The sequence below is a fragment of the Remersonia thermophila genome, chromosome 4 (assembly GCF_042764415.1).
Source record: "Remersonia thermophila strain ATCC 22073 chromosome 4, whole genome shotgun sequence".
Classification (NCBI taxonomy): Eukaryota; Fungi; Ascomycota; class Sordariomycetes; order Sordariales; family Chaetomiaceae; genus Remersonia; species Remersonia thermophila.
This window is the reverse complement of record NC_092220.1, coordinates 3,691,859-3,716,519: the sequence shown is the minus strand read 5'-3', so window position 1 is coordinate 3,716,519 and position 24,661 is coordinate 3,691,859. Positions and strand designations below refer to the sequence as shown.

Below are 24,661 nucleotides of genomic sequence, written 5' to 3'. Positions count from 1 at the left end.
GAAAAGACGAAAAAACAATAAGAAAGAGTATCATGGGTTCCAGAGAATTGGAATCATACACAGTAGTTTGTCTGTGGTTCTTTTTCGTTGGCCGTTGTAAAAGACGGCTAGCATGTTTCTTGTCCGTGGTGCGTAAAGCGCCCAGGTGGATTAGGTGCAAAGCCACACTTTCCATGCTGCCCGAGGAGTACGAGTAGGTCCAGGGGGAAGCTCCCGTCTCTGACGACGGGACCTGCCTGGGATAAGGTAGGTACCTAACTACAGCTAAGTACCTATCGGGTGGGGACAGGAGGACCCTGAGAGCTTCCAGGTCAACCGGGCTGGAATGGCACGAAGCCCGAGCAGCCGGCGACCTGACGGGACCTGACGCTGGGACAACGGGAAAGGAACAATGCGGCAGCGCGGGATGGCCTGGGCTGAGGTAGGTAACTACATAGCTACCTTCACTGCGTACGCAGTAAGTAGGTGGCCTGGGCTGGCCTGAGCTGCGTGGGCGGGCATGGGCTGCGTGGACCCTCTGGTACCTGACCTGCCCACCTCCCACTCCCAGAGCCAGGATCCACCGGGAGGACGGAAGGACTGGGTAGACCCCAGCTGGTCGCGCAGTGGTGACCAGCTGGCGATGGATGCCATGAAATCAACGCCTGGGCAGGATGGATGCCGCGTCAGTGGATCGCCCTTCCCATCCGCCCGATGTCCCGAAACGGACGCAGCCCAGGTTCCCCCCGGGTCCACTTTCTGGATGCCAATTGCTGTCATTTTCGGGATGCGAGTTTGGCCATTCCTCCGGGCTACCGATCTGGAATACAAACACCAGAACCAACCAACCAACCAGCCAACCACCGACCACCCTACAAGACGAACCCGGCGCCCTTCCGGAGCCACGTATACCTACGTAACGGTCCTCGACGGCCGCTGCAGCCCGGCTCCAATACCCGCCTCGGTCGGCAACCCCCATTCCTCTTTCGCGCAGAGCCGAACGACTCTGTGCTCCGTGGTATTTGGCCAAAGCCACACCCACCACCCACCCGAGGTTCCCTGGGTTGCATGCGCCGCCCTGCAGCCCCTGACTTTCCGTCATCCTGTTGTTTTGGCCCTGTCTGCCTGTCCCGGCTCCTCGGTTTGGACTCTACCCTAGGTACCAAACCCCCGGCCGGATTTGACCTGCTGGTGCAGTCGCCGAGCCACGAGTTAGGCTCATCCAAGTTGCGCCTCTCAACCCACCCCCGGCGAACAAAGACGCGCAACTGCCCTGCTGCCCCTCCGCACCGGTCGCCGCTCTCCCGTCTTCCGCTCGACGACGACGACGACGACGACGACAACAACAACGACAACGAACGACTCCCTCCCCCCTACCCTTCCCCTGCCCCATGCGCTGACGGCCGTCGCTCCTCCTTGCGGATGGCCTTCTTCGTCGACCCCTAGAACATCCTTCGCCGCGCCATGGGCTCTCTCAAGTTCGTCGTGTCCTCGCTGGACACCATCGTTGCGCATGCCGGCCGCAACAAGCAGCTGGCCGAGCTGGCCGAGAAAGCCCTCGCCGCCATCAAAGAGAACGACCAACAGCTACCCGACCCAGAGGTCGTCTTTGCGCCGTTACAACTAGCCACAAAATCCGGCACCATCCCGCTCACGACGACGGCCCTCGACTGCATAGGCAAGCTCATCTCATCATCTTACTTTGCGGCTCCTCCACCTCCGCCTGCTCCTCCATCGCCCGCCCCCGCCGCGTCTCCCGCCGAGACGCCTGCCGAGCCTCCCGCCGCCGCTCCCGGCCATGATGGTGAAGCTCAGGGGCCAACGGCACAGGATGGGGCTTCTGCTCCCAGTGCCGGCCAAGACGCTGCGCCCTCGATGCCCCTCATCGAACGCGCCATCGACACCATCTGCGACTGCTTCCACCAGGGCGAGGCGACCCCGCCCGAAATCCAGCTGCAGATCGTCAAGTCGCTGCTGGCCGCCGTTCTGAACGACAAGGTCGTCGTGCACGGCGCCGGCCTGCTCAAGGCGGTGCGCCAGGTCTACAACGTGTTCCTGCTGTCGCGCAACACGGCCAACCAGCAGGTGGCCCAGGGAACCCTCACCCAGATGGTCGGAACCGTCTTTGAGCGCGTCAAGACGCGGCTGCACATGAAGGAGGCCCGCGCCAACCTCGAGAAGCTCAAGATCGGCCGGAGCAGCCTGGCCGTCGACCGAGCCGACGACGCGGGCTCCCAAGCCGACAAGCCCGACGGCGAAGAGGCCGCCGACGCCGGCTCGGATGCCACGCCCTCCTCCGAAGCCGTCGACCCGGCGGGCGCCAAGCTCACGCTCAAGGACCTGGAGCACCGCAAGAGCTTCGACGACTCCCACATGGGCGAGGGTCCTACCATGGTCACCCAGGTCAAGACCCTGCGAAAAGCGGCGCGGTCCGTGTCCGAGCAGAGCGCCCAGGAGACCCTCGTCGACGAGACCCCCGAGTCCCTCGAGGCCGAGGATGAGGCGTACATCCGGGATGCCTACCTGGTCTTCCGGTCCTTCTGCAACCTGTCCACCAAGATCCTGCCCCCGGACCAGCTCTACGACTTTCGCGGCCAGTCCATGCGCTCCAAGCTCATCTCGCTCCACATCATCCACATGCTCCTCAACAACCACATCACCGTCTTCACGTCGCCCATCTGCACCATCCGCAACACCAAGAGCAACGAGCCCACCACCTTTTTGCAGGCCATCAAGTACTACCTCTGCTTGAGCATCACCCGCAACGGCGCCAGCTCGGTCGACAGGGTGTTTGACGTGTGCTGCGACATCTTTTGGCTCATGCTCAAGTACATGAGGTCCTCGTTCAAGGTCGGTGCTGCTCGGCTTTTTCTTTTCTTTTTTTTTTTTTTTTTGGTCCTTGGGCCCCGTCGAGGATCACAATGCTAACGTGACCCCTCCCCTGCGGCGCAGAACGAAATTGAGGTGTTTTTGAACGAGATTTACCTCGCGCTCCTGGCCCGCCGCAACGCTCCTCTGTCCCAGAAGCTATCGTTCGTGGGGATCCTCAAGAGGCTGAGCGAAGACCCGAGGGCCCTGGTGGAGATGTACCTCAACTACGATTGCGACCGCAACGTCGACAACATCTTCCAGAGGATCGTCGAGGACCTCTCCAAGTTCGCCACGGCGAACGTCCCCATCTCCCCGATCCTGGAGCAGCAGTTTGAGGAAAACCACTCCAGGTCCGGACCGGGCAACGAGTGGCAGATCAAAAACGTGCTGCCGCCGCAGCTGTCGGTCGCGCTCATCTCGCCCCACGGGGACCACGAATCCGAGGTGCCCAAGGAGTACGTCATGAAGCGCACCGCCCTGGATTCCCTCGTCGAAACCTTGCGGTCTCTGGTCCACTGGTCGCAGCCGGGGCGGCCCGAGGCCAACGGCAACGGGGCCGATGCGCAGAGCCGCGTGTCGAGCGACATCCGGGCCTCGATCGACCCCTCGACGAGCGAGGCGGCCTCCCGGGTCGACACGCCGCTTCCGCCGTCCACCCCCGTCATCGACGACGACCCGGACCAGCTCGAGAAGGTCAAGGCCCGCAAGACGGCCCTGACCAACGCCATCAAGGCCTTCAACTTCAAGCCCAAGCACGGCATCAAGCTCCTCATCAAGGAGGGGTTCATCCCGAGCGACAGCCCGGAAGACATCGCCCGCTTCCTGCTGCGCGAGGACCGACTGGACAAGGCCCAGATCGGCGACTTCCTCGGCGAGGGCGACCAGAAGAACGTCGAGATCATGCACGCCTTCGTCGACATGATGGATTTCAGCAAGAAGCGCTTCGTCGACGCCCTGCGCGAGTTCCTCCAGGCCTTCCGCCTGCCCGGCGAGGCGCAAAAGATCGACCGCTTCATGCTCAAGTTTGCCAACCGCTACATGACGGGCAACCCCAACGCCTTTGCCAACGCCGACACCCCTTACGTCCTCGCCTACTCGGTCATCATGCTCAACACGGACCTGCACAGCAGCAAGGTGGTGAAGCGCATGTCCAAGGAGGACTTCATCAAGAACAACCGCGGCATCAACGACAACGCCGACCTGCCGGACGAGTACCTCATCAGCATCTACGAGGACATTCAGAAGAACGAGATCGTCCTCAAGAGCGAGCGCGAGGCGGCCGCCGCCAACGGCTTGCTCCCGGCCCCCACGGGCCTCGCCGCGGGGCTGGGCCAGGCCTTCTCCAACGTCGGCCGCGATCTCCAGCGCGAGGCCTACGTGCAGCAGTCCGAGGAGATTTCGCTGCGGTCCGAGCAGCTCTTCCGCGACCTGTACCGGAGCCAGCGCCGGCACGCCGCCAAGGGAGGCGCCAAGTTCATCTCGGCCACCCAGTTCAAGCACGTCGGGCCCATGTTCGACGCGACGTGGATGTCCTTCTTCTCGACGCTGTCGAGCCTGGTGCAAAACACGCACAACTTTGACATCAACAAGCTGTGCCTGGAGGGCATGAAGCTGGCCACCAAGATCGCCTGCCTCTTCGACCTGGCCACGCCCCGCGAGGCCTTCATCTCGGTCCTCAAGAACACGGCCAACCTCAACAACCCCCGCGAGATGCAGGCCAAGAACGTCGAGGCGCTCAAGGTCCTGCTCGACCTCGCCCAGACCGAGGGCAACCACCTCAAGAAGTCGTGGAAGGACGTGCTGCTCTGCATCAGCCAGCTCGACCGGCTCCAGCTCATCTCGGGCGGCGTCGACGAGAGCGCCGTTCCCGACGTGTCGCGCGCCCGCTTCGTGCCGCCGCCGCAGCCGCGGCCCGACACGGCCGACAGCCGCAAGTCGACGTCGTCCAAGCGGCACCGGCCGCGCGCCCAGTCGGGCCCGCAGGGCGTGTCGCTCGAGATCGCGCTCGAGAGCCGGTCCGACGAGGTCATCAAGAGCGTCGACAGGATCTTCACCAACACGGCCCACCTGTCGCGGGACGCCATCATCCACTTCGCCCGCGCCCTGACCGAGGTGAGCTGGGACGAGATCAAGGTGTCCGGGTCCAACGACTCGCCCCGGACCTACTCGCTGCAAAAGATTGTCGAGATCAGCTACTACAACATGACGCGCGTCCGCTTCGAGTGGAGCCACATCTGGGACGTGCTCGGCGAGCACTTCAACCGCGTCGGCTGCCACGCCAACACGGCCATCGTCTTCTTCGCGCTCGACTCGCTGCGCCAGCTGTCGATGCGCTTCCTCGAGATCGAGGAGCTGGCGGGCTTCAAGTTCCAAAAGGACTTTCTCAAGCCGTTCGAGCACGTCATGTCCAACTCGAGCAACGTCCAGGTCAAGGACATGGTCCTGCGCTGCCTGATCCAGATGATCCAAGCCCGCGGCGAGAACATCCGCTCCGGCTGGCGCACCATGTTTGGCGTCTTCACGGTGGCGGCGCGCGAGCCGTACGAGAGCATCGTCAACCTGGCCTACGAGAACGTCTCGCAGGTCTACAAGACGCGGTTCGGCGTCGTCGTCGCCCAGGGCGCCTTCACGGACCTCATCGTCTGCCTCACCGAGTTCTCCAAGAACACGCGGTTCCAAAAGAAGAGCCTGCAGGCCATGGAGACGCTCAAGTCCATCATCCCCGCCATGCTCAAGACGCCCGAGTGCCCGCTGTCGCAGAAGCCGCCCGCGACCGCGACCGCGGCCCGCCCCGACGCCAAATCGCCGACCCCGCCGTCGTCCCGGACCTCGGTCGAGGAAGGGTTCTGGTTCCCCGTGCTGTTTGCCTTCCACGACGTGCTCATGACGGGCGAGGACCTCGAGGTGCGGTCCAACGCGCTCAACTACTTTTTCGAGACGCTGCTGCGCTACGGCGGCGGGTTCCCGTCCGAGTTCTGGGACATCTTGTGGCGGCAGCAGCTGTACCCCATCTTCATGGTGCTGCGGTCGCGGCCCGAGATGACCAACGCGCTCAACCACGAGGAGCTTTCGGTCTGGCTGTCGACCACCATGATCCAGGCGCTGCGCAACATGATCACGCTCTTCACGCACTACTTTGACGCGCTCGAGTACATGCTGGACAGGTTCCTCGAGCTGCTGGCCCTGTGCATCTGCCAAGAGAACGACACGATCGCGCGCATCGGGAGCAACTGCCTGCAGCAGCTCATCCTGCAGAACGTGACAAAGTTCACGCCCGAGCACTGGGCCAAGATCGTCGGCGCCTTTTGCGAGCTGTTTGAGCGGACCACGGCGTACCAGCTCTTCTCGGCCACGACCATCAACTCGACGGCGTCGCTGTCGCCCCCTCCGAGCGGGCTCGAGCTGGGCGGCCCGCTGAGCCCGACGGCCGACGTCGCGCCGGTCGACGAGAAGTCGCTCAAGATCCAAGAGGCCGAGACGACGAACGGGCACGCTCCTGCGTCGGGAGCATCGGCCAACGGCGAGGCCGGCTCCGCCGCCGAATCCGCACCAGGCGCCTCCCCCGCGGGGGCCGCATCGTCCCAGCCGTCCACGCCGGCCCAGCCCCTCGAGGAGTTCAAGCCGACGAGCTCGCTCCAGCAGCAGCCCGTCGTCGTGACGGCGGCGCGGCGCCGCTTCTTCAACCGCATCATCTCGCGGTGCGTGCTGCAGCTCCTCATGATCGAGACGGTCAACGAGCTCTTTAGCAACGACGCCGTGTACGCGCAGATACCGTCGACGGAGCTCCTGCGGCTGATGGCGCTGCTCAAGAAGTCGTTCCTCTTTGCGCGGCGGTTCAACGCGGACAAGGAGCTCCGGATGCGGCTCTGGCGGGAGGGGTTCATGAAGCAGCCGCCCAACCTGCTCAAGCAGGAGTCGGGCAGCGCGGCGACGTACGTGGCGATCCTGTTCCGCATGTTTGCCGACGCGAGCCCGGAGCGGCAGGGCAGCCGCGGGGACGTGGAGGCGGCGCTCGTGCCGCTCTGCCAGGACATCATCCGCGGGTTCACGCAGCTCGACGAGGAGAGCCAGCACCGCAACGTGGTGGCGTGGCGGCCCGTCGTGGTGGACGTGCTCGAAGGGTACGCGGCGTTCCCGCGCGAGGCGTTCGCCAAGCACGTCAAGGGGTTTTACCCGTTGGTGGTGGAGCTGCTGGGCAAGGACCTGACGCAGGACCTGCGGGCGGCGCTGCTGCTGGTGCTGCGGCGGGTCGGGGAGGTGGGGCTGGGGATCGAAGGGCTGGCGTCCTCGTCGTCGTCATCGGGCGGGGGTGCGAACGGCGGCGGGGGGCTGTTTGTGGGCGGCGGGGAGGGCGACGGCGGGGATGCGGGCAGGAGGGCCAGCGTGCTGAGCGTGGCGGCGTCGATCAAGCCGAGCCCGAGCTCCGAGAGCTTGGGGGATGATCCGTCGGGGCAGATGATGGGGAGAGGGTGAGTTGAGGAGATGGAAAAGTCAGTGTAGGGGTATGGCAGGAGGGAAGCCGGCCGCTGTATTCCGACGGGGTGGTAATTTGTGGATTTTTATTTTTATTTTTCTATAGATTACTGATCATCATCCGGCGGTTAGATGGATGGATGGATGGATGGATGGATGGAAGGCTGGGGAGGCTGCGGGGCACTGCAGTGAAACAGTCGTAGCCGTGTATTGTATTTTTTTTTCTTCTTCTTTTGTTTCTTGGTGGTCGAGTTTCCTACACAGTATGTCTGGGTTGAGGAGATTTGGTTCTCTTGATGTGGTGGTGGTGGCATGTAAGTAGGTAGCGGCATGTGGAGGCATGATGACCTAACCTGTTGTTACACCTTCTTGATTCCAACCAGAATGCAAAACGCAACGGACAGCAGAAGAAGAAGAATTACATGCCGTTGAGACCCAATTGGAAAGTAAAAAAGAAGGAAAATCAATAAAAAGCGGTGTTTGTGTTGGATACGTACCGAATTGCCTCTCGGTCTGTGTGTCGTTGCCGTCAGGGCATGGAGGATTGATATTGTGACCCGAGCGAGCAGTGAGCGAGCGAGTTATCACTCCAAGGCCATACTAATGTAGTTACAGGACGAGATAGCTATGGATAGAATATCACCTCTTACTACATAATTACAAGCGGCAGCATGGCGAACGAGCACCACCAGGCTGATGACAATGTTGGCCATGATGGCACCTCTATTTCACAGCAAACACGCCTTTTTTTTCTTTTTCAAAGAAATCATGCATTGTCCCAAGTCATTACCATGTCGAAACTACAAGATGACCCCCATCCACGTTGGAAAACGTCTAGTTTCTACCTAGCCAGCCAGCTAGCGAATAGCCCGCCCCCCCTCACTTTTTTTTGTTTCTTTTTTTTTTTTTTTCCTTTTCCTTTTTTCTTTTTTTCTCGCATTGGTTTGGTCTCGGGCCGCCTCACCGAAGAGCCAAGCTCGCCTCCCCCGGCAGCAGTTCGGCAAGCCACCTCTTGAGATCGTCGGCCTCGTCCTCGACGGTGCGGTCGGGCAGGGTCCGCAGCGCCTCGCGCAGCACCTCGTCGCCGGCCGTCGCCTCGGCCAGGACGGCCCGCAGCGTCTCCACCACCTCGGCTCCCGACGCCCCGGCCCCGGCCCCGGCCCGGCCCCGGCCCCGGCGCGTGACGTCCTGCAGGGCGCGACGCGCAAGAGGCTGACGAGGGCCTCGAAAAAGTCGACCAGGTTGAGGTGCATCAGGGGGTCCGACCTCTGCACCATGCTCAGGGCGGCGTACTGGAGGAGGCCTTGGCCGGGGCGCGGGGGACGAGGGGATGCGTCGGCGTCGGCGGCGCCGTTGCCGTTGCCGTTGGCAAGGCGCGCCGGCACGGGATGCGGCGCGTCGGAGCGGGCCACGGCGGCAAAGTTGAGGGCGGCGAGGCGCGGCAGGAGGCGCAGGACGCGGCCCTGGGCGAGGGAGAGCTGGTGGGGGTCGCCCGAGGTGGACGGGTGGTGGCCCGAGATGAGGCCGAGGAGCAAGGGGTACAGGGAGCCGGAGGAGGAGGAGGAGGAGGAGGAGGAGGAGGAGGAGGAAGAAGAAGAGTCATGGGAAAGGAGGAGGCGCCACAGCACGCCTTGGCCGGGACGGGTGCGGGCGGTGAGCTGCGGGGCGGGGTTGGTGGTGAGGACGGCGGCGGCGGAGGCAGGCCGCGGGGAGGCGGGGGAGGCGGGAGCGGGCAGTCGATGTCGAGCAGGTCGCCGAGGACCTTGCCGCCCTTTTGGGCGACCTCGACCTGCGGGGCGGCGAGCCAGCGGTGGACAAAGGCGGAGAGGACGTCGGGCAGGGCGGCGAGGGAGGCGGCGTCCTCGGGGCGGGCGGCGGCCTTGTGGAGGACGGCCATGGCGAGGAGGTTGGCGGCGGGGGAGGGGGAGTCGAGGGCCTGGACGAGCTCGTCGGGGGTGGCGAGCTGGAGGACGTCGGCAAAGGGGACGGGGCGCAGGAGCTTGACGGTGAGGCTGACGATGAGGGCCGGGTCGTGGAGGTACTGCTTGAGGAGGGTGGTGAGGCGGGGGAGGAAGCGTGGGATGAGCGGAGGGATGTTGGCGTCTGGGGGTGGGAAGCGCGTGTGAGCCGAGCCCTACGACAAGAGAACAAAAGGGGCGGGTGAGAGGAAATTACCGGTGAGCTGGAGCTCGACATTGTCAAACAGCTTGGGGGTGAGCTCGAGGGCGGGATCCTGGAGCAGGTCGTCGAGGTGCTTGTCGAGCTCGTCAAGCCCGGTGATGGGCGTGACTTCGCTGTCCGTCATGTTTGCTTTGGTTGTCTGCCTTGACAGGGACAGAATCTCGTGTTTGGACCGAGGCTGAACGGCGGCGGCTTATGTGTGTCTTTGTTTTCCCTTGGGGTTCAAGTGAGAGCAGGCAACGAGACCATGTCGTACCTGAAGGAAACGGGTCACCGAGAAATGTACCTGAAGTTACAAGGTTACAACAACAATACCACCCTTCCCCCTTGGGCCTCGGGTCAGGTTTGTGGGTTGTATGTGGTGTGTGTGTGAGTGAGTGAGTGGAAGTTCAGGCCCGTACAACAAAGGTGGTACCATGAGCTGAGTGTGGTGTGGTAGGGAATCGGAATTGGGTCACTGCCCGGTGAAGGTGCCGGAACCAGGGAAGGGTAGGTACCGTAAGTTACCGAGGAGGCGGGGCAGATGTGGGAGTTGGGAGTGGGGGAGGGGGAGGGGGGGTCCGGTATCTTGTAGCGCGTAGCCACCTACTTGTGTACTACCAGTAACCATGTATTGTGTAGTACAAGTATTGTGTAACTTCTATAAGCACCATACTATAAGCACTGTACTCAGTAGGTGGGTCCCCGTTCCCGACGGCTTTGGCGGGGCATTATTCTGGGTGTTCCCGGGGGAGGGGGGGATGGGGTCCGCATAGCAGCGGGCGGACAGCTCTCCAGTGTGTGCAAGTTGACCGTTACCGTAGTTAGCTAACGTTACCCTTACGATGTAACGCAACAGGCCCAGTCAGGGTCCAGCCAGGTCCAGTGACGCAGTGCCAAGGGTCCGCGGCCCGCCAAACTGAAATTTTGGCCAATGCCTGGCATTCATCAACTTCATCAACTGGAACAACACCACCACCACCACCACCACCACCGCCACCTATCACTTTAGCCTCTCTGTTTTAAAGAAAAGAAAACCCCCCCAACAAACGTCGATGAGGTGACGGCCCGACCAAACCCTCTTCACCGTCCCCACCAGCAAACAAACAACAACCCCCGACCATGTCCGGCCGGGGCGGACGAGGCGGCGGTCGAGGCCGCGGAGGGCCCATGGTCAACGGCCGCCGCGCTGTCGCCCAGAACAGCGTGCCCTGGGCCACCGACGCCGAAATCCTGCTCGACGGCAAGCCCTCGGAGCTCTTCCCCGTGAGTTTTGCTTTGGCCCGTCCCCTCTTGTCTTGTTCGAAACCGTGCTCATCGTCATGCGTCCGTCCCGGCGGCTCTCGCTTCGCCAGCCCTACGACGTCCCCCGCCCCCCGCCTCTCACCCGCAAGGAAGACAAGCTCGTCTCCTACTTTCTCCTCTTTCGCGAGCAGTGCCAGGACGGCCCCCTCTACACCCAAGCCCGCAGCCGCCTCTCCCAACCCTCCCCCTCGGCCGCCGCCGCGGGCCCTTCCTCCTCGTCCTCCGCCGCCTCCTCCCTCGCCCCCGGCGCCCGCGCCTACGGCCAGGACCAGATCAACCAGCGCTACGGCCTCGTCTCCAAGGCCACCCTCGACGCCTTCACCGCCGTGCCCACCTACTCGCAGCGCTTCACCCGCGCGCCGCGCGCCCTGCCCGACCTCGCCTCCCGCCCCTTCGCCAAGGAGTTCTTCCCGCCCGAGCTGCACGCCACCCTCGACGGCGACGACGACGACGCCGCCGCCGGCGGCCGGCCCGGCAAGCGCCGCCGCCTCGCCGGCGCCGGCGCAAAGACCCTGGGCCTGTCGAGCATCACCTCGTACAAGACGGCCGAGGAGCTCTTCTTCCGCGACGGCCTCGCGCCGGACCAGCCGCCGAGGCAGGGCGGGCGGGCCAAGGCGGCCGACGGCGAGCTCGACAAGGCGCTGCAGCTCATGTCGACGCTCGAGAAGCGCGGCGAGGGGGACGACGACGCCGGGTTCCTGTCGGGCGAGGACGACGAGGACTGGGTGCGCGGCGGCCACGGCGGCGACGACGACGAGGATGGCGCCGCCGCCGCCGACGAGGACGACCAGTACGAGGACGAGAGCGGCGACGATTACAACGCCGAGGCCTACTTTGACGGCAACCAGGACGATGACGACTTTGACGACGGCGGGGATGACGGCGGGGATTATTTTTAACATCGAGGCGGTTGCATTTCCTGGCGTTGGACCGGTGCGGAGACGGGACAGCAGCGTCTGATCATCATCATGATGGAGTTTTTCTTGTTGTTTTTTACCCTTTTCTTTTGGGACGGCGACACAAAAGATCCAACGAAAGAAAGGATACCATAGTACCCATCGTGGATTGGCTTCGGCAAGAGGAGAAAGAAAGAGAGAAAAAAAAAAAAGCACATGCACATCGCGGAGCATAATCTAGGGAGGGAGGGCTTCTCTCCGCCTTCGGTTTTCCCAAAAAGGTTGTGAAAGAAGAAAGTCTAGACGGCGTGCGCGATACAATACAAAACGACACCAACGTCGAAGCGTGTTTGGGTATTTCATGCAACCGTCCTCCCGTCTCCCGTCCCCCCCACCGTCCGCCGTCTGTCTCCATCTCTGCCTCGCGCCGAGCGAGAGGGCGGCTCGGCGGTCCCGTGCCCCGTAGGCACCTGCGCCTGGAATTTGTACATTGACACAACGTCGTGCTCCATGACACGGACACGCAACGTCATGCTGCATGACTGGATCCCTTCCCTTAGCTGCCGCGGCCCAGAAAATCCTTGAGCTGCAGCTCCGTCACGTCCTCCTTGACGGTCCCCACGACGCCCGCCACCCGCAGGATGCTCTCCTCAAAGTCGCGCAGCACGGCCGCCAGCTCGGCGACGCGCTCGTCGGCGGCGGCGCCGGGCCCCGAGGACCCCTTGGACCGCGCCGCCGCGACGCGCTGCATCTGCTCCAGCATGCCCCCCTGCACGCCGTGCAGGTGCACCTCGATCTCGGTCAGGTTCTTTTCAAACTTGCGCATCATGTCCTCCATCTCGTCCGCCGTGCGCGAGAAGAAGCCGATGAGGTCCGTGTTGCTCTGGGCGTCGGCCGCCGCGGCGCCGCCCGCCGACCCCGCCCCGCCCGCCCCGGCGCCCGTCCCGCCGACGCCCACGCCGCCGCCCGCCTTGGACCACAGCCCGGCCTGATGGTACTGGCTCGGCAGCTTGAGGTTGTCGATGGCCTTGAAGCTCAGCCGCGCGTGGTCGGCGTCCTGCTTGACCAGCTCGCGCAGCTGGTCAATGGCCACAATGTCGCTCGACAGCGCCGAGTGCGCCCCCTCCGACTTGCGCGACACGAAGCTGACGTCGGTCGGGATCGTCGACAGCTGCTCGCCGTGCGACGGCAGGAACGCGTCGATGGCTTCCTTTTCCTTGATGCACTTTTGGATCGCCTCGTCGATCTGGGCGATTTCTTTTTGCAGCGATTCCTGGAGGTCGTTGAAGCGCGTCGTCGATTTGAGGTTGGAAAGGTCGATGCGCACGCCGGCCACCGCCTGGCCCTGCTGAGCCGCCGTCGATTGGCCGAGGGTGAGCCCGCCCGTCGCGGCGGCCGGTGGTTGGGTCGTGGTTTGCCCGCTGCATCGTAGGATTTGGATTAGCGACAGGTTCGTTTCGTGGACCATGACAATGTTGGCTGAGACTCAACAAAAGGAAATAAACTCACAAGAGCCCGCCGCCCAAGGTGGTGGTGGTCGTCGCCGGCTTTGCGCCAAACATGCCGCCGGTGGTGGAGGTGCCAAAGAGCCCTCCCGTGCTCGGCTGTTGCTGTTGTTGTTGCTGCTGCGCTGCGGGGGTGCTAAACAGCCCAAGCGTCTGCGCCGGCTGCTGCTGTGTCGTCGTCGATGCCGTCCCAAAGAGACCACCGGTTTGTGCTGGTTGCGAAGCGGTGGTGGTCGTGGTCCCAAACAGGCCTCCCGCGGCGGGCTGCGATGGCTGCTGCGCGGTTGCCGACCCGAACAGGCCGCCGGTGGCTGCTGGTGTTTGTTGTTGTTGTTGGGTCCCGGTGGCGGCGGCGGAAGGCTGGCCGAACAAGCCGCCGGTCTGTGTCTGCGGTGTCGTTGTCTGGGCTGTCGTCGTGGTGCCGAAAAGACCGCCGCCGGCTGGAGGCTGGCTTGTGCTCGTTCCGCTGGAATGAAAAGCCCGAGGGTCAGCGAGGGTCGGCGAGGGCCATCGACGGACGGTGGTTCCGCCCCCCAATGGCGACGAAAAAGACAGACAAAGTCCCGGGGGGAACCTTACAAAAGATTGGCGGAGCCCGTGTTGATGCTCAGCCCGCCGGGGCCACTCGCCGATCTCCCAAGCATCTCGAGTAAGGAGTCGGGTAGGTAGGTATGTGTGTGTATGTGTGTGTGTGTGTCTGTGTGTCTGCGATGATATGCAAGGGATGGAGACCCAGAAAAGGGACAAGATGAACTGGAATGTAGGTTCCCAAGTCCAGGATCGGGGAGCTCGGGGATCGCGTCACGATTTGTTTCGGTGTTGCAGTGTTTTGTTGGAGTTTGGTTTGGTTTGCTTCGCAGCGTTGGAGACGGGACCTGCGCTTCCCGATTCGGGTTGCGGCTTGGCATTCGAGCTCCACCGGGGGGAGTCGGCCCCACCGAGACCTCCCAACATGGCTTAGCGCACAGCGGTGGACCTGGATGACCCGGATAGCAAGCTGACCGCCTGCCGCATTCGGTAAGGAGTGGGTCAAATCCACGCCGCAGCTCGGGCCAATGGCAGCTCTCGACGGCTTGGGGATGCCGCTCCATCGCGGAATCGAATCCATCTTCACGTCTCTTCCCTCTCTCTTCCCAATTCATCGTGTTTTATCGACGGACGACACCTCCAAGGTCTCCCATCCTCCAACAGGAAACAACATGGATATCGACGACGACGATGACTTTTACGCTCCCGACGAGCCCGAGGTCCCGGCCGCCCAGCCCGACCAGCAGCAGCAGCAGCAGCAGCAGCAGCAGGCCGCCGAGAGCGCACAGCAGGCATCCTCCAAAAAGGACGCCAACGACGAGCTAGAAGAGGGCGAGGAGGAGGACGAGGGCGGCGCCATGGAGGAGGACGACGACTCTGTACGTGTTGGGCTCGCGATGCCAGGCCGGCCGCTTTGTCGCAGCTCCCGCTGACCGCTGACAACACCAACAGGACGTCGACATTGTTACGGAGCGCAAAGACGGCTCCAGCTCAGCCCTGCCACCGTACGTTTTGGCCTTGCCCCCCCTCTGGCATTGTTTCTCTCTCTCTCTCTCTCTCTTTCCCTCTAACAGCTCCTCTTCTCCAGAACATCCCGCTACAGCGAGATCAAAAACATCCCCCAGCGCACCATCAACTCGGATGTGCCCTCCAAGCCCGCCCCCTCGGCCTCCCAGAGCCACGCTCCCCCGTCGGCGGCCCAGGCCCAGCCCCAACCCCAACCTCCCATCTCCACCTCCAAGCTCGACGTCAACGCCATCCCCATCCACAAGCCCACCAACAAGCCCCTCACCCAGGTCAACATCGACACCGACCTGGCCGACCACGCCAAGCCCTGGCGCAAACCCGGCACCGACCCGTCCGACTACTTCAACTACGGCTTCGACGAGTTCACCTGGGCCCTGTACGCCCAAAAGCAGGAGGCCCTGCGCGCCGAGTACAACCCGGACGCCATCGCCGCCACCAACAAGAAGATGCTCGAGGACATGACCAACATGATGATGATGAGCGGCCTGGGCCTGCCGGGAGGCGGACCGGGCGGGCCCGCCGGCGCCGGCGCCGGCGCCGGCATGCCCCCGCTCCAGGGGATGCCGGGCATGGAAGGCATGCCCCCGGAGATGCAGGCCATGATGCAGCAGATGATGGCGGGCGGCCTGGATCCCAGCCAGATGGATATGGCCGCCATGGCCGGCATGTTTGGCGGCGGAGGCCCCGGAGGAGGCCCCGGAGGCCCCGGCCAGGGCGGCCAGGGCCAGGGGTTTGGCGGCGGGTTCGGAGGCGGGCAGGGCGGTCAGGGGTACGGGTATGACCAGCCGATGGCCGGCGGGAGCGGCGGAGGAGGTGGAGGCGGAGGAGGAGGCGGAGGTGGCGGAGGCGGCCGAGGAGGAAGAGGGAGAGGGAGGAGGTGGTGAGAGAGTGGGAGAGAGAGAGAGGCAAAGAAGATCATCAGAGATTCGATACCCTGGAGAATGCAGAAAACACACACACACACACACACACACACACACAAGTAACACACAAGTAAATTGCCCATTTCAAGCGGGGTGGTGGTAGTGGTAGTGGTGGTAGTAGTAGTAGTAGTGGTGGTAGTAGTTCAGAGAGCGTGCGATAGAAATGGAATCATCCTGGAGATGGCTCCGAAAGAAAAAAAAAAAGAGGCGAATTACCATGAGGGTATGAGGGTATAGCTGTATCTACAATCTTTCAAGCCAAAACGTTGGTGTCGTGTACAACGCCGTCAAGATCATCAGCAGCAGCATTCGCTTCCAACGCCATCTACCACAAGACACGGTTCTCCCTTCCATCCCTCCCCCTTCCAACAACCTACGTAGCAGCAGCCGCAGCAGCAGCCGCAGCAGCAGCAGTGCTAGTACTAGTGCTCGTGCTAGTGCTAGCGTTAGTGCTGGTGCTAGCAGCAGCCATATCCAAGGCAGAATCCTCTCCGTCATCGTCTTCGTCTTCGTCGCCTGCCTCTCCGTCCTCGTCCCCCTCGCTCTCCCGCAGCCTCGCCCTCGCCACCTCCATGTCCCGCGGATCGGCCTGCTCCGGCCCGGCCCCGTGCCGCCGCAGCGCCTCGATGGCGAAGGCGTTGCGCGCCTGCACCGCCGCCATGAGCGGCGTGCTGCCGAAGCAGTCGCGCGCGTCGAGGGGCGCGCCCCGCGCGATGAGCCGGCCGATGGTGCGCATCCGCGCCTCGCCTCGGTCCGGCGTGTCGGCGGCGCCGTTTTTATGGTACGGGTTGTTGTTGTTGTTGTTGTTGTTGTTGTTGTCGCCGCTGCTGTTCTTGCCAGGCGCCGCGGCGACGTGGTGGCTCGGAGCGACGGCCGAGCGCATGCAGGCCAGGTGCAGCGGCGTCAGGCAGCCCGGCTTGGTGTACGTCAGGCAGCCCTTGCTCACGTCGGCGCCCAGCGCGACGAGGCGGTCCGCCACGGCAAAGTCCCCCAGCCGGCACGCCTCGCCGAGCGGCGTGATGGCCGTGTAGGGTATGTACATGTTGACGGCGTGGTTGATGTCGGCGCCGCGGGCCAGGAGCAGCGGGACCGTCGTGTCCCACCGCCGCGCCGCGTAGGCGTGGTACAGCGGCGTCAGCGAGCGGTCGTCGCGCGCGTCCACGTCGGGCACGACCCGCGCGTCCAGCAGGTGCGCCGCCAGCGAGGCGAGCCCGAACGCCGCCGCGTGGTGCAGCGCCGTCGCGCCGTAGCACAGCTGCCGCGCCGAGCCGGCGCTCGCCAGCTCCGACGCCGCCGCCGTCGCCCCGTCCGCTACCGTCTCCATCAGCGGCGTCGCTTTCCCCCGCCCCAGCAGCAGGCGCGCCGCCTCGGTTTGCCCGTGGCAGATGGCCACGTGAAGCGGCGTCCACCGACCCGGCGCCGGTCCCGGTCCCGGCCCGGATCCGGGGCGTTGTTGTTGTTGTTGTTGTTGTTGTTGGTGATGATGATGATGATAAGGATGATCGTGGTGATGGTGATGGTGCATGTGGCCCACCGCGAGGTCTTCGTCCTCGTACTCGGCCTCGTCGTCCTCCGGGTGCTCGAGGGCGTTGAGGAGGCCGCGCTGCGGGGTGCAGGCGCAGAAGCGGACGGAGCGGACGTCGACGGCCGCGTTGTGGCGCAGCAGCACGTCGAGCACGTCGAGGTGGCCGGAGCGGGCGGCGAGGTGCATGGCGTAGAAGCGTCGCTTGCCGACCGGAGGCGACGGAGGCCAAAAGGGGATGGCGGTCCTCTCTCCAACAGGCACGGGCCCGGGGGGTTGTTGTGGAGGAGAAGGACCAGACACCCCCTTGGAGACGGCGGCGGGTGGCGGGCGGCGGTCATGGTCGCGGAAAGGGTCCGGTCGGTTGTTGAAATCCCACATCCCCCAGCGCTGCTTCTCCCGCCCGGCGGCGGCATCTTGGCGGGCGGCGGTGGCGACGGCGGTCCATTCTTGGTACGATATGTCCTCGACGAACTCGTGGTTGGGGTCGAGCCCCGCGGTGAGGGCGAGCTGGAGGGTGGACACGAGCCCCCGGTTGGCGGCCCAGGCTAGGGGTCGCGCGTCGTTGGTCTCGGCCGCGCGGCGGTACAGGTAGGGGTTGCACATGCCGTAGAGCCGCCGGCTGGTGCGCGCGAGGGATGCGACATCTTGGACGCGGGTGAGGTTGTTGATGACGAAGAGGAGGAGCTCGGTGGGGAGGGCGTGAAGGAGGTGGGAGGAGGAGGAGGAGGATGTTGTTGTTGTTGTTGTTGTTGGCAACAATGATGATGATGATGATAATGGTGGCGGTGATGGTGGCGGTGGTGGTGATGGTCGTCGTCGTTGTGACGGTGATGGCGGCCGCGTCATCTCTGCGCGATGTTGCACTTCGGATCCCCCCTTTTCCAGGTCGCGCGACCGACCTGCGCGTGGTGGAAGCGTCTTGTTCGGGGTGGAGGATCAAGGGACCAAGGCGATACAACCGTTCGACGGATGCGACGTTGCGATGCGTTGGATGTTGCGTGGATGGTTGGGGCTGGGACGTTGGGACGGGGACGTTGAGTTCACGGTTGGTGACGGTGGTTCCCCTCCCCCTCCTCAAGGCACGTCGGTGAGGCCGGATATTATGCAGTATACAACGGCTACGGGGCGGGCATTGCGTATGTAGGACGGCCGCACGACGGGACGATGCCAACACCACACAAGGGCCCAGGCAAAATTGCCCCCTGACGCATGAATCGCCTGCAAAAGCCCTGCGCGTTGACAGCCCCCGTAGTCTTGTTCATCTTGGCCGCGAACAGGAAATGTCGTCATGTCAGGGTCGTCAGAATGGCGCCCCGGTAACGTGAAATATTAACAAGAACCCCAACGTCTCGCTGGAAAGTTCCGGTGGCGTTCGACGGTGAAGGGCGCGCCGGCAAAAGAAAAAGGGGAAACGCGAAAGAAACGGGAATCCCTAGAGCCGCCCATCTCATGGCGCAAAGCCCATGGGGGCGCAAACCAATAACTACAAGACAAAGCGAGCCAGGGGAACCACCAAGCCAACCAAACCAATCCCAACGACAGCGGCTGAACAGGGAGCTAGGTACCTTGGTTATTAACGTACCGAGCCGGGCAGAGAGGACCAGCGCGAGGATTTGCGTGGGAGGACCGCCGGCCGCAGGGGTCCAGGGCCCAAGACCCAACGCAAGACCTGCCCTGGGCCCTAGGCCCAATGAACACAGGGGCTCGGCGACAAGGCGACAGGGCGACAGGGTTGGTTCAGGGTGGTTTCTCTTGGCCTGGGGTTGTCGACCAAGTAAACTCAACTGAGCATGGGCAGTTAGCGTCCAGTTATAAGCGGTTCCCGAGATCAGACGCAAGAGCACTGTTCCCCCCCCCCCCCCCCCCCCCCACACAAGCAAACATGCTAAGATCAAATCAGTTAATCTCGGTGGGTACATCGTACATTCTCGGAGTGCCTTTGTTTGGAGGACCTCCATGTCAAGCGAGGAAACGAGGAAAGCTTGTGTTGTCTTCCTACATATGTACATAGGCGCGAGGTTGCTTTCGGAATTGGTGCATAGACATAGTGACTGGATTGGTTGGTTATCTTGTTGGTATATAGGGAGGATGCTATGTACCCCTGGGGTATATACCTACCTAGAATATGTATGTGACAAGGACCATCTTGTGGACATGGACTGCAACCAACAAAAGACGTAATCCGTACCCGATCCATCTCTTCAAGCAATTACAAAGTCCACAACTACAGCACAAGCAACCACCACAGGTGCCTTCACGCTCGATGCGCACGCTCCTTGCAACTATGAGATACGTGGACGTGTCCGTAGGCAGGTATATATATGCATATGTACGGTTTCTCGGCCTAGTCAACGCCAAAGCAATCCAGGAAAGTGGAAGAAAAAAAAGGAAAGAACAAGGAAAAAAAGAAAGAAAAAAGAACAAAAGAAAGAAAAACTACCCAACGCCGAGTCTACATATGGAGGTGTGCCACTTTCTGAGGCGACGTCTGAGGCGACGCGTAGAGAAACAAAAGGAAAAAAGAAAAGAGAAAAAAAAAAAAAGAGAGAAAGAACCTTAAACCCATCCCCTCCTATCCCGATCCGAAATGACAACAAATGAAACCTGTCGTGCCTGTAGACATATGTACCCTATGGATCATCCGATACCCTGTCGCTGGGCCCCCTCGGCTGCCTCCTCGCTCCCTCACTCCCTCAGCGTCCCAATCCCCCTTGCCGGCGGCACCGACGGCTTGATATACTCGGCAATCTTCTGACCCAAGCTCGACTTCCTCCTCACCACCTCGCGCGGCGACGCCGGCGGCGAGCTCTCGACCGGCGGCGTCGTCAAGCCGGCCCGGTGCTGCGCGAACGCCGAACCCCTCCTCCCGCCCGACGTGACGGTGGTCGTCGTCGTCCCGCCGGCGCCGCCGGCGCCCAGCCACGGCTTGTGGAAGCTGTCGCTCGTCGTCGAGCTGCCGTCGTGGGGGCTCCAGCTCCCACCGCCGCCGACCCCGCCAGGGCTGCCGGATCCCCCCCAGTTGAGCGACGCCCAGTTGGGCGCCGCAAGGCTCCCCTGCCGGCTCCTCGTCCCTCCCACGCCGCCGCCGATACCGCCCGCGCCGGCAGCGAGGCTGTTCTGCCGGCTTCTGACGCCCACCACCCCCGGAGCGACGCCGCCGCCGCCGCCGCCGCCGCCGCCGCCGCCACCCAGCGGCCCGTCCGCCTCGGCCGCGTGGTGATGAAACGAAGGAGAAAATGGAGACGGCGCCGCGGCGCTGCCCGCCCGGTCCCGGTTCCGCATCGCAAACGCCTGCGCCGCGCTCCCCCGCCGCTCCGCGCTGATGACCCCCCCCGCGCCGCCGCCGTCCTCGGCGAGGGAAAAGAACTGCTTGTGCGGGTCCGGCCGCACCTTGGCCCCCCCCGCGCCGCCGCCGTGCGACGAGTGGTGCGACAACGACGCCACGCTGCCCCGCATCACCCGCTCCCGGCGCAGGCGGTCCTGCAGCTCCTCCGCCTCGGCCCGGGCGAGGAAGAGCTCGTAGTCGGAGAGCTGCCGGGGGCGCGTCGTCGTCGTCGTCGTCGTCGTCGTCGTCGTTGTCGTTGTCGTCGTCATCATCGTCGTGGTGGTGGGTGACACCGGGGGTTCGTCGTCCTGCGGGGCGGCGCGCGGGGAGAGGGAGCCAAGGTCGGTCCCGGCCTCGGCGGCCGAGGGGCGGCGCGCGAGCGGCGGCTGGAGATGGCCCGCCGAGATGGCGTATCCGTTGTCGTCGGCGAAGGGGTTGAGGAGCTGGCTTTGGCTTTGGTTTTGGCTTTGGCACGTCCCGAGAGGGGAGAGCGACGGCGAGGCCGAGGACGGCAAGTTGGCTTCGAGCGGGGAGGGGTGCGGCGGCGTGCGCCGCCGTGGCGTAGGCTGGCGCAGATGGGGGCTGAACAAAGGGGACATCATCTGGCTTTCAAAATCGGCCGCGGCGTGCGTCGGCTGGTAAACAAAGCGGGGTTTGGGCTCCTCGGCCACCAGCTCCAGGGCCGGCGGTGGTGGCTTTTGCCATGACTTGAGCCGATCGCGAAAGCTGGTTTTCTTTTTGATCGCCAACTGCGAGGGTGGTGGTGGTGGTTGTTGTGGCTGTTGTTGTTGTTGTGGCTGTTGTTGTTGTTGTGGCTGTTGTTGTTGTTGTGGTTGTGGTTGTTGTGGTTGTTGTTGTGGTTGTTGTTGTGGTTGCTGCTGCTGCTGCTGCTCCTGCTGCTGTTGGTGGTGGTTGTGGTGGTGGTGGCGGCGGTGGTGGTGCGCCTCGGAAGACGCCGGCACGTCTCCCGTCGGAGCGTGCTGCGGCTGAGCGGGTGCAGATCCTGCCATCATCTTGCCTGCAGATGTGGTCGCATGCACGGGGGCCGCGGCCGAGCTTCTCGAACGCTGGAGATGTCGCGCCGCAGCAGGGTTGTTCGGGCCGGGCCTGGTTGGTTCCGACGCCGCGGTGCTCGTGTTCGGCAACGGATGCCTCAGCTCCGCCGCGCTGCCGGTGCTCCTGCGGAACAGCCTCCGTCTTGGATCGTCTTCGGTCGAGGGCTTGCTGCTTCGTACGCTGCGCGTGCTGCGCGTCCGTTCCAAGATGCGGCCGAGGATGCCCGCCGCGACCGGGCGTGCGCCGGCCGGGGGCGACTGCGGCCTACTAATACGGGCCCCCGGGGCCGGGCTGGCCTCCTTCGTGGAGGCCATCATGGTTCCAGGCCCGATGGCAGCGGATCCCGGGATGGTCAAGGTGGGCGTATGTGGATCGCTGCCGGACATGGTAAGAGACGAGTGGAGCTGGCTCGTCAGTACCTGAACCAGACCGCACGGCGGTCCACCGCAGAGAGTCCCGTCTGACCAGTGCCGGGCGCAAGAAACGCGAGAATGGTGGGTTCCGGTGGAGGAGACCCAAGATGCCGAGATGGAGAAGGTTGTGTGTTCCTGCGTCCTGGGAGGCGATCGGATCTGGATCTTCTTGGTGAACCGGCACGACCCCTGCGACGTCTAGCTCGCCTCGGGCCAGGAAAGGTGAATTCGAGAAACAAGATACGGCCGGCACGAGGTTCGGCTCAAGCGCATGAAGGCCTTGCTGTGTAGGAATGCGTTGAAATGGGAGGGCGCATGGCACTTGTCTTACACACCGGCCCAGCCGACCGGATGGCTAGCCCTTTAAAGTCCCTCTTACATCACACCGTCCTCCCTCCCTCCCTCCCTCTCTCTCTCCTCTCTCTGCTCCCTCCATCAGAATCACAAAAGGTCCCAATGACAGCCCTCCGATCCTGTGACAAGCTACCTAAGGAAGGCCCCACGTGAAGAAAAAAAAGAGCCGGACCCAGAATTGGTTTGGCGGGGGAGGGGGGGGGGTCGCTTGAAGGAGAGGCGGCGACAGGACAGAAGGGGGGGAAGAGGGGCCTCGCCACCCATCAGGCCACCCGTAGGGCTTGAGCCACGGGCGAATGGCGTCCTTTGTGCGCTTCGTAGGTGTGGGAGCTGTGTGGGGTTCGCGTGCGCTTGTGCGTTGATGTCCAAGCAGCCGGGAAGCACGGGGTCTTGGGCGACGACCGGTCCTGGTGCCATGCGCGGTGCCATGCGCAAGGACGAGAGGGGCGACTGACCTGCAAGCGCCGGCCAGAGTCGAGCTGAACCTCAACCCCGTGGGATTAGAATGGCAACGAGATCAGAAAAAGAGTTCTCTTCATGCGAGATTCCCCATCGCTCATTCGCCATGAGGCGGCGTTTCAGGTCTCGAGGGACCTCCCAAGCTTGTCCTGTTTCGATTCCGCTCACAACGTGGACATGACGGCTTTCGAATGCTGTGCGCACACGTGCCGGAGACGGCGCCGTGTCTCACCGTGTTGGCCTGGGGAATAGTCGCCCTTCCTGGTCCCGATGGCGGTTTTCTGCCACGGCAGTTCACGGAGCGTCCATCAGAGTTTAGCTCGGGCAGCTGAGGGCTGGCGCCAGCCATAAGCCGGATATGTCTTGCAGGTCGCGATATGTACAACAGGAAAGGGTTAGCGTGTGGACGTCTAGGTGAGCGTCGACCGTGCGGTCCAGGCCATCAACGGGCGTAAAAAAAAACGCCATGCCCACCACCACGTCTGCCAAACAGGTTGGCCAAAAGGCTCGCTTTACCGTATCTGGGCTGCCGATATTGCGTCCCAAAGTCCCCTCCCTCGGCCCCTCTTCCTCCCCCTCCCCGTGGCTTAGTTATCGATCGGCCAGCGGACCTGAGCCCGGCGGCGCCCGAGAAGCGAGGGGGCCAGCGTGAGGCTGGACCATGCATGTCTTGGAGGTGAGAAACGCCAACCTCGGTGCCGAAATCCAACGGTCAGCCACAAAGTGCGACATTCCCGGACCCTGTGGATCCTACTCGCGAGACACGCGATGAATGGTTCGTTTCCGCCATGGGTACCGAGTAACTATGGACCATACAGCCGTCGCGATAAGATCCACCACGAGGGGGCGTGTGGGCTTTTCATGACTCAGGAGGTGCGGTTTATGAGTGTTGACATTGACTTTCAGGAGGGGTATCCAGCTCCAGAACCAGGGCGCCCTCCTCAAGCCAAACGACTCGGCTCTCCTGCGTTTTCCTGCTGTGTAATTCTTATGTACACAGTACGAAGCGCAAGTGGTCATTCAATGTGCAGGGCGACGAGGCCATTCCAGAACGCCCAAGGATTCCAACGCGGTCGGCTTTTCATTCACACAAGCCACGCCGTCGGTTGAAACTCGGCCAGGGGAGCAAGCGAGCCTCTCCACCGCTCTCTAAAACCAGGCCCCCGGTGATCGGCGAGCCTGACCTGTTTGAAAGAGACAGCCGGCCGCGAGACCGAGCTGACGTCCGGCGCAGGGCCTGGTCGAGATAGAACCAGATCAGGAACCCCTGATGGAACCTTGCAATCCACGGGGGGTTGACGTCAATCTACACTACATCTGCATGCTGTACCTTCTCCTCGATACGCCGAAATGTATCTGGTTCGTTTGGCTCGCATCTGCGCGTCATGCTGACCGGTAGGCTCTGTCACGAAAGCGAGAGGCTCAAAGAGAGATCAAGGAGCTGAAAAACGAGGAGGCCAAAACTTTCGGATCCCCCCGCTCCAAAAAAGTAGAGGCGAAAAACGTACCTTGGCCAACAAGACGGCATCCAATTGTTTGTAAACAAAGCCTTTTCCCGTGACTTGGGCGGGCATATTCACTCGGAACCCCGTGAAACCCAAGGGCTCGCTCTGGGTCAAGGAGGAAGGGAACATGATCAGAAACATCTTGGTTTGATCTCAACCTTCGCAGTCATCACCTCTTGACGGCAAGCCCATCCTTGTCATCCTGTTTGTCTGTTGCATTTCGTCCCAAGAGGCGATGACGATGAGACGGCCGGCGGCGTGGTTCAGCCCCGAAGAGGTTCTCATCACCTGCCAGACATTCAGACCGGCGTAGGGTTGGGTTGTCCAAGAAAACCCTTCTCAAGCACCACCTGGCCCT

The 24,661-nt window shown here is 63.0% G+C and overlaps 6 protein-coding genes across 6 annotated transcripts; 3 read left to right on the top strand and 3 right to left on the bottom strand.

Moving 5' to 3' along the window:
* Positions 1-1,443: 1,443 nt before the first annotated feature.
* On the top strand, positions 1,444-7,323 carry VTJ83DRAFT_5170 (uncharacterized protein; the record flags this gene model as incomplete). The annotated part of the gene is made up of 2 exons (XM_071011741.1): positions 1,444-2,829; positions 2,932-7,323. 2 exons carry the CDS (start codon positions 1,444-1,446, stop codon positions 7,321-7,323), a joined length of 5,778 nt encoding a protein of 1,925 aa, XP_070866620.1.
* A 1,279-nt stretch (positions 7,324-8,602) lies between these two features.
* Positions 8,603-9,628, bottom strand: VTJ83DRAFT_5169 (uncharacterized protein; the record flags this gene model as incomplete). The annotated part of the gene is made up of 2 exons (XM_071011739.1): positions 8,603-9,426; positions 9,499-9,628. 2 exons carry the CDS (start codon positions 9,626-9,628, stop codon positions 8,603-8,605), a joined length of 954 nt encoding a protein of 317 aa, XP_070866619.1.
* A 977-nt stretch (positions 9,629-10,605) lies between these two features.
* On the top strand, positions 10,606-11,687 carry VTJ83DRAFT_5168 (uncharacterized protein; the record flags this gene model as incomplete). Its single annotated transcript, XM_071011738.1, has 2 exons — positions 10,606-10,749; positions 10,839-11,687. The coding sequence occupies 2 exons, from the start codon at positions 10,606-10,608 to the stop codon at positions 11,685-11,687; spliced, it is 993 nt and encodes a 330-aa protein (XP_070866618.1).
* A 553-nt stretch (positions 11,688-12,240) lies between these two features.
* On the bottom strand, positions 12,241-13,833 carry VTJ83DRAFT_5167 (uncharacterized protein; the record flags this gene model as incomplete). Its single annotated transcript, XM_071011737.1, has 3 exons — positions 12,241-13,105; positions 13,194-13,655; positions 13,769-13,833. 3 exons carry the CDS (start codon positions 13,831-13,833, stop codon positions 12,241-12,243), a joined length of 1,392 nt encoding a protein of 463 aa, XP_070866617.1.
* Positions 13,834-14,388: 555 nt separating this feature from the next.
* Positions 14,389-15,627, top strand: VTJ83DRAFT_5166 (uncharacterized protein; the record flags this gene model as incomplete). The annotated part of the gene is made up of 3 exons (XM_071011736.1): positions 14,389-14,595; positions 14,669-14,721; positions 14,805-15,627. The coding sequence occupies 3 exons, from the start codon at positions 14,389-14,391 to the stop codon at positions 15,625-15,627; spliced, it is 1,083 nt and encodes a 360-aa protein (XP_070866616.1).
* Positions 15,628-16,039: 412 nt separating this feature from the next.
* On the bottom strand, positions 16,040-18,037 carry VTJ83DRAFT_5165 (uncharacterized protein; the record flags this gene model as incomplete). The annotated part of the gene is made up of 1 exon (XM_071011735.1): positions 16,040-18,037. One exon carries the CDS (start codon positions 18,035-18,037, stop codon positions 16,040-16,042), a length of 1,998 nt encoding a protein of 665 aa, XP_070866615.1.
* Between the last annotated feature and the right edge of the window lie 6,624 nt (positions 18,038-24,661).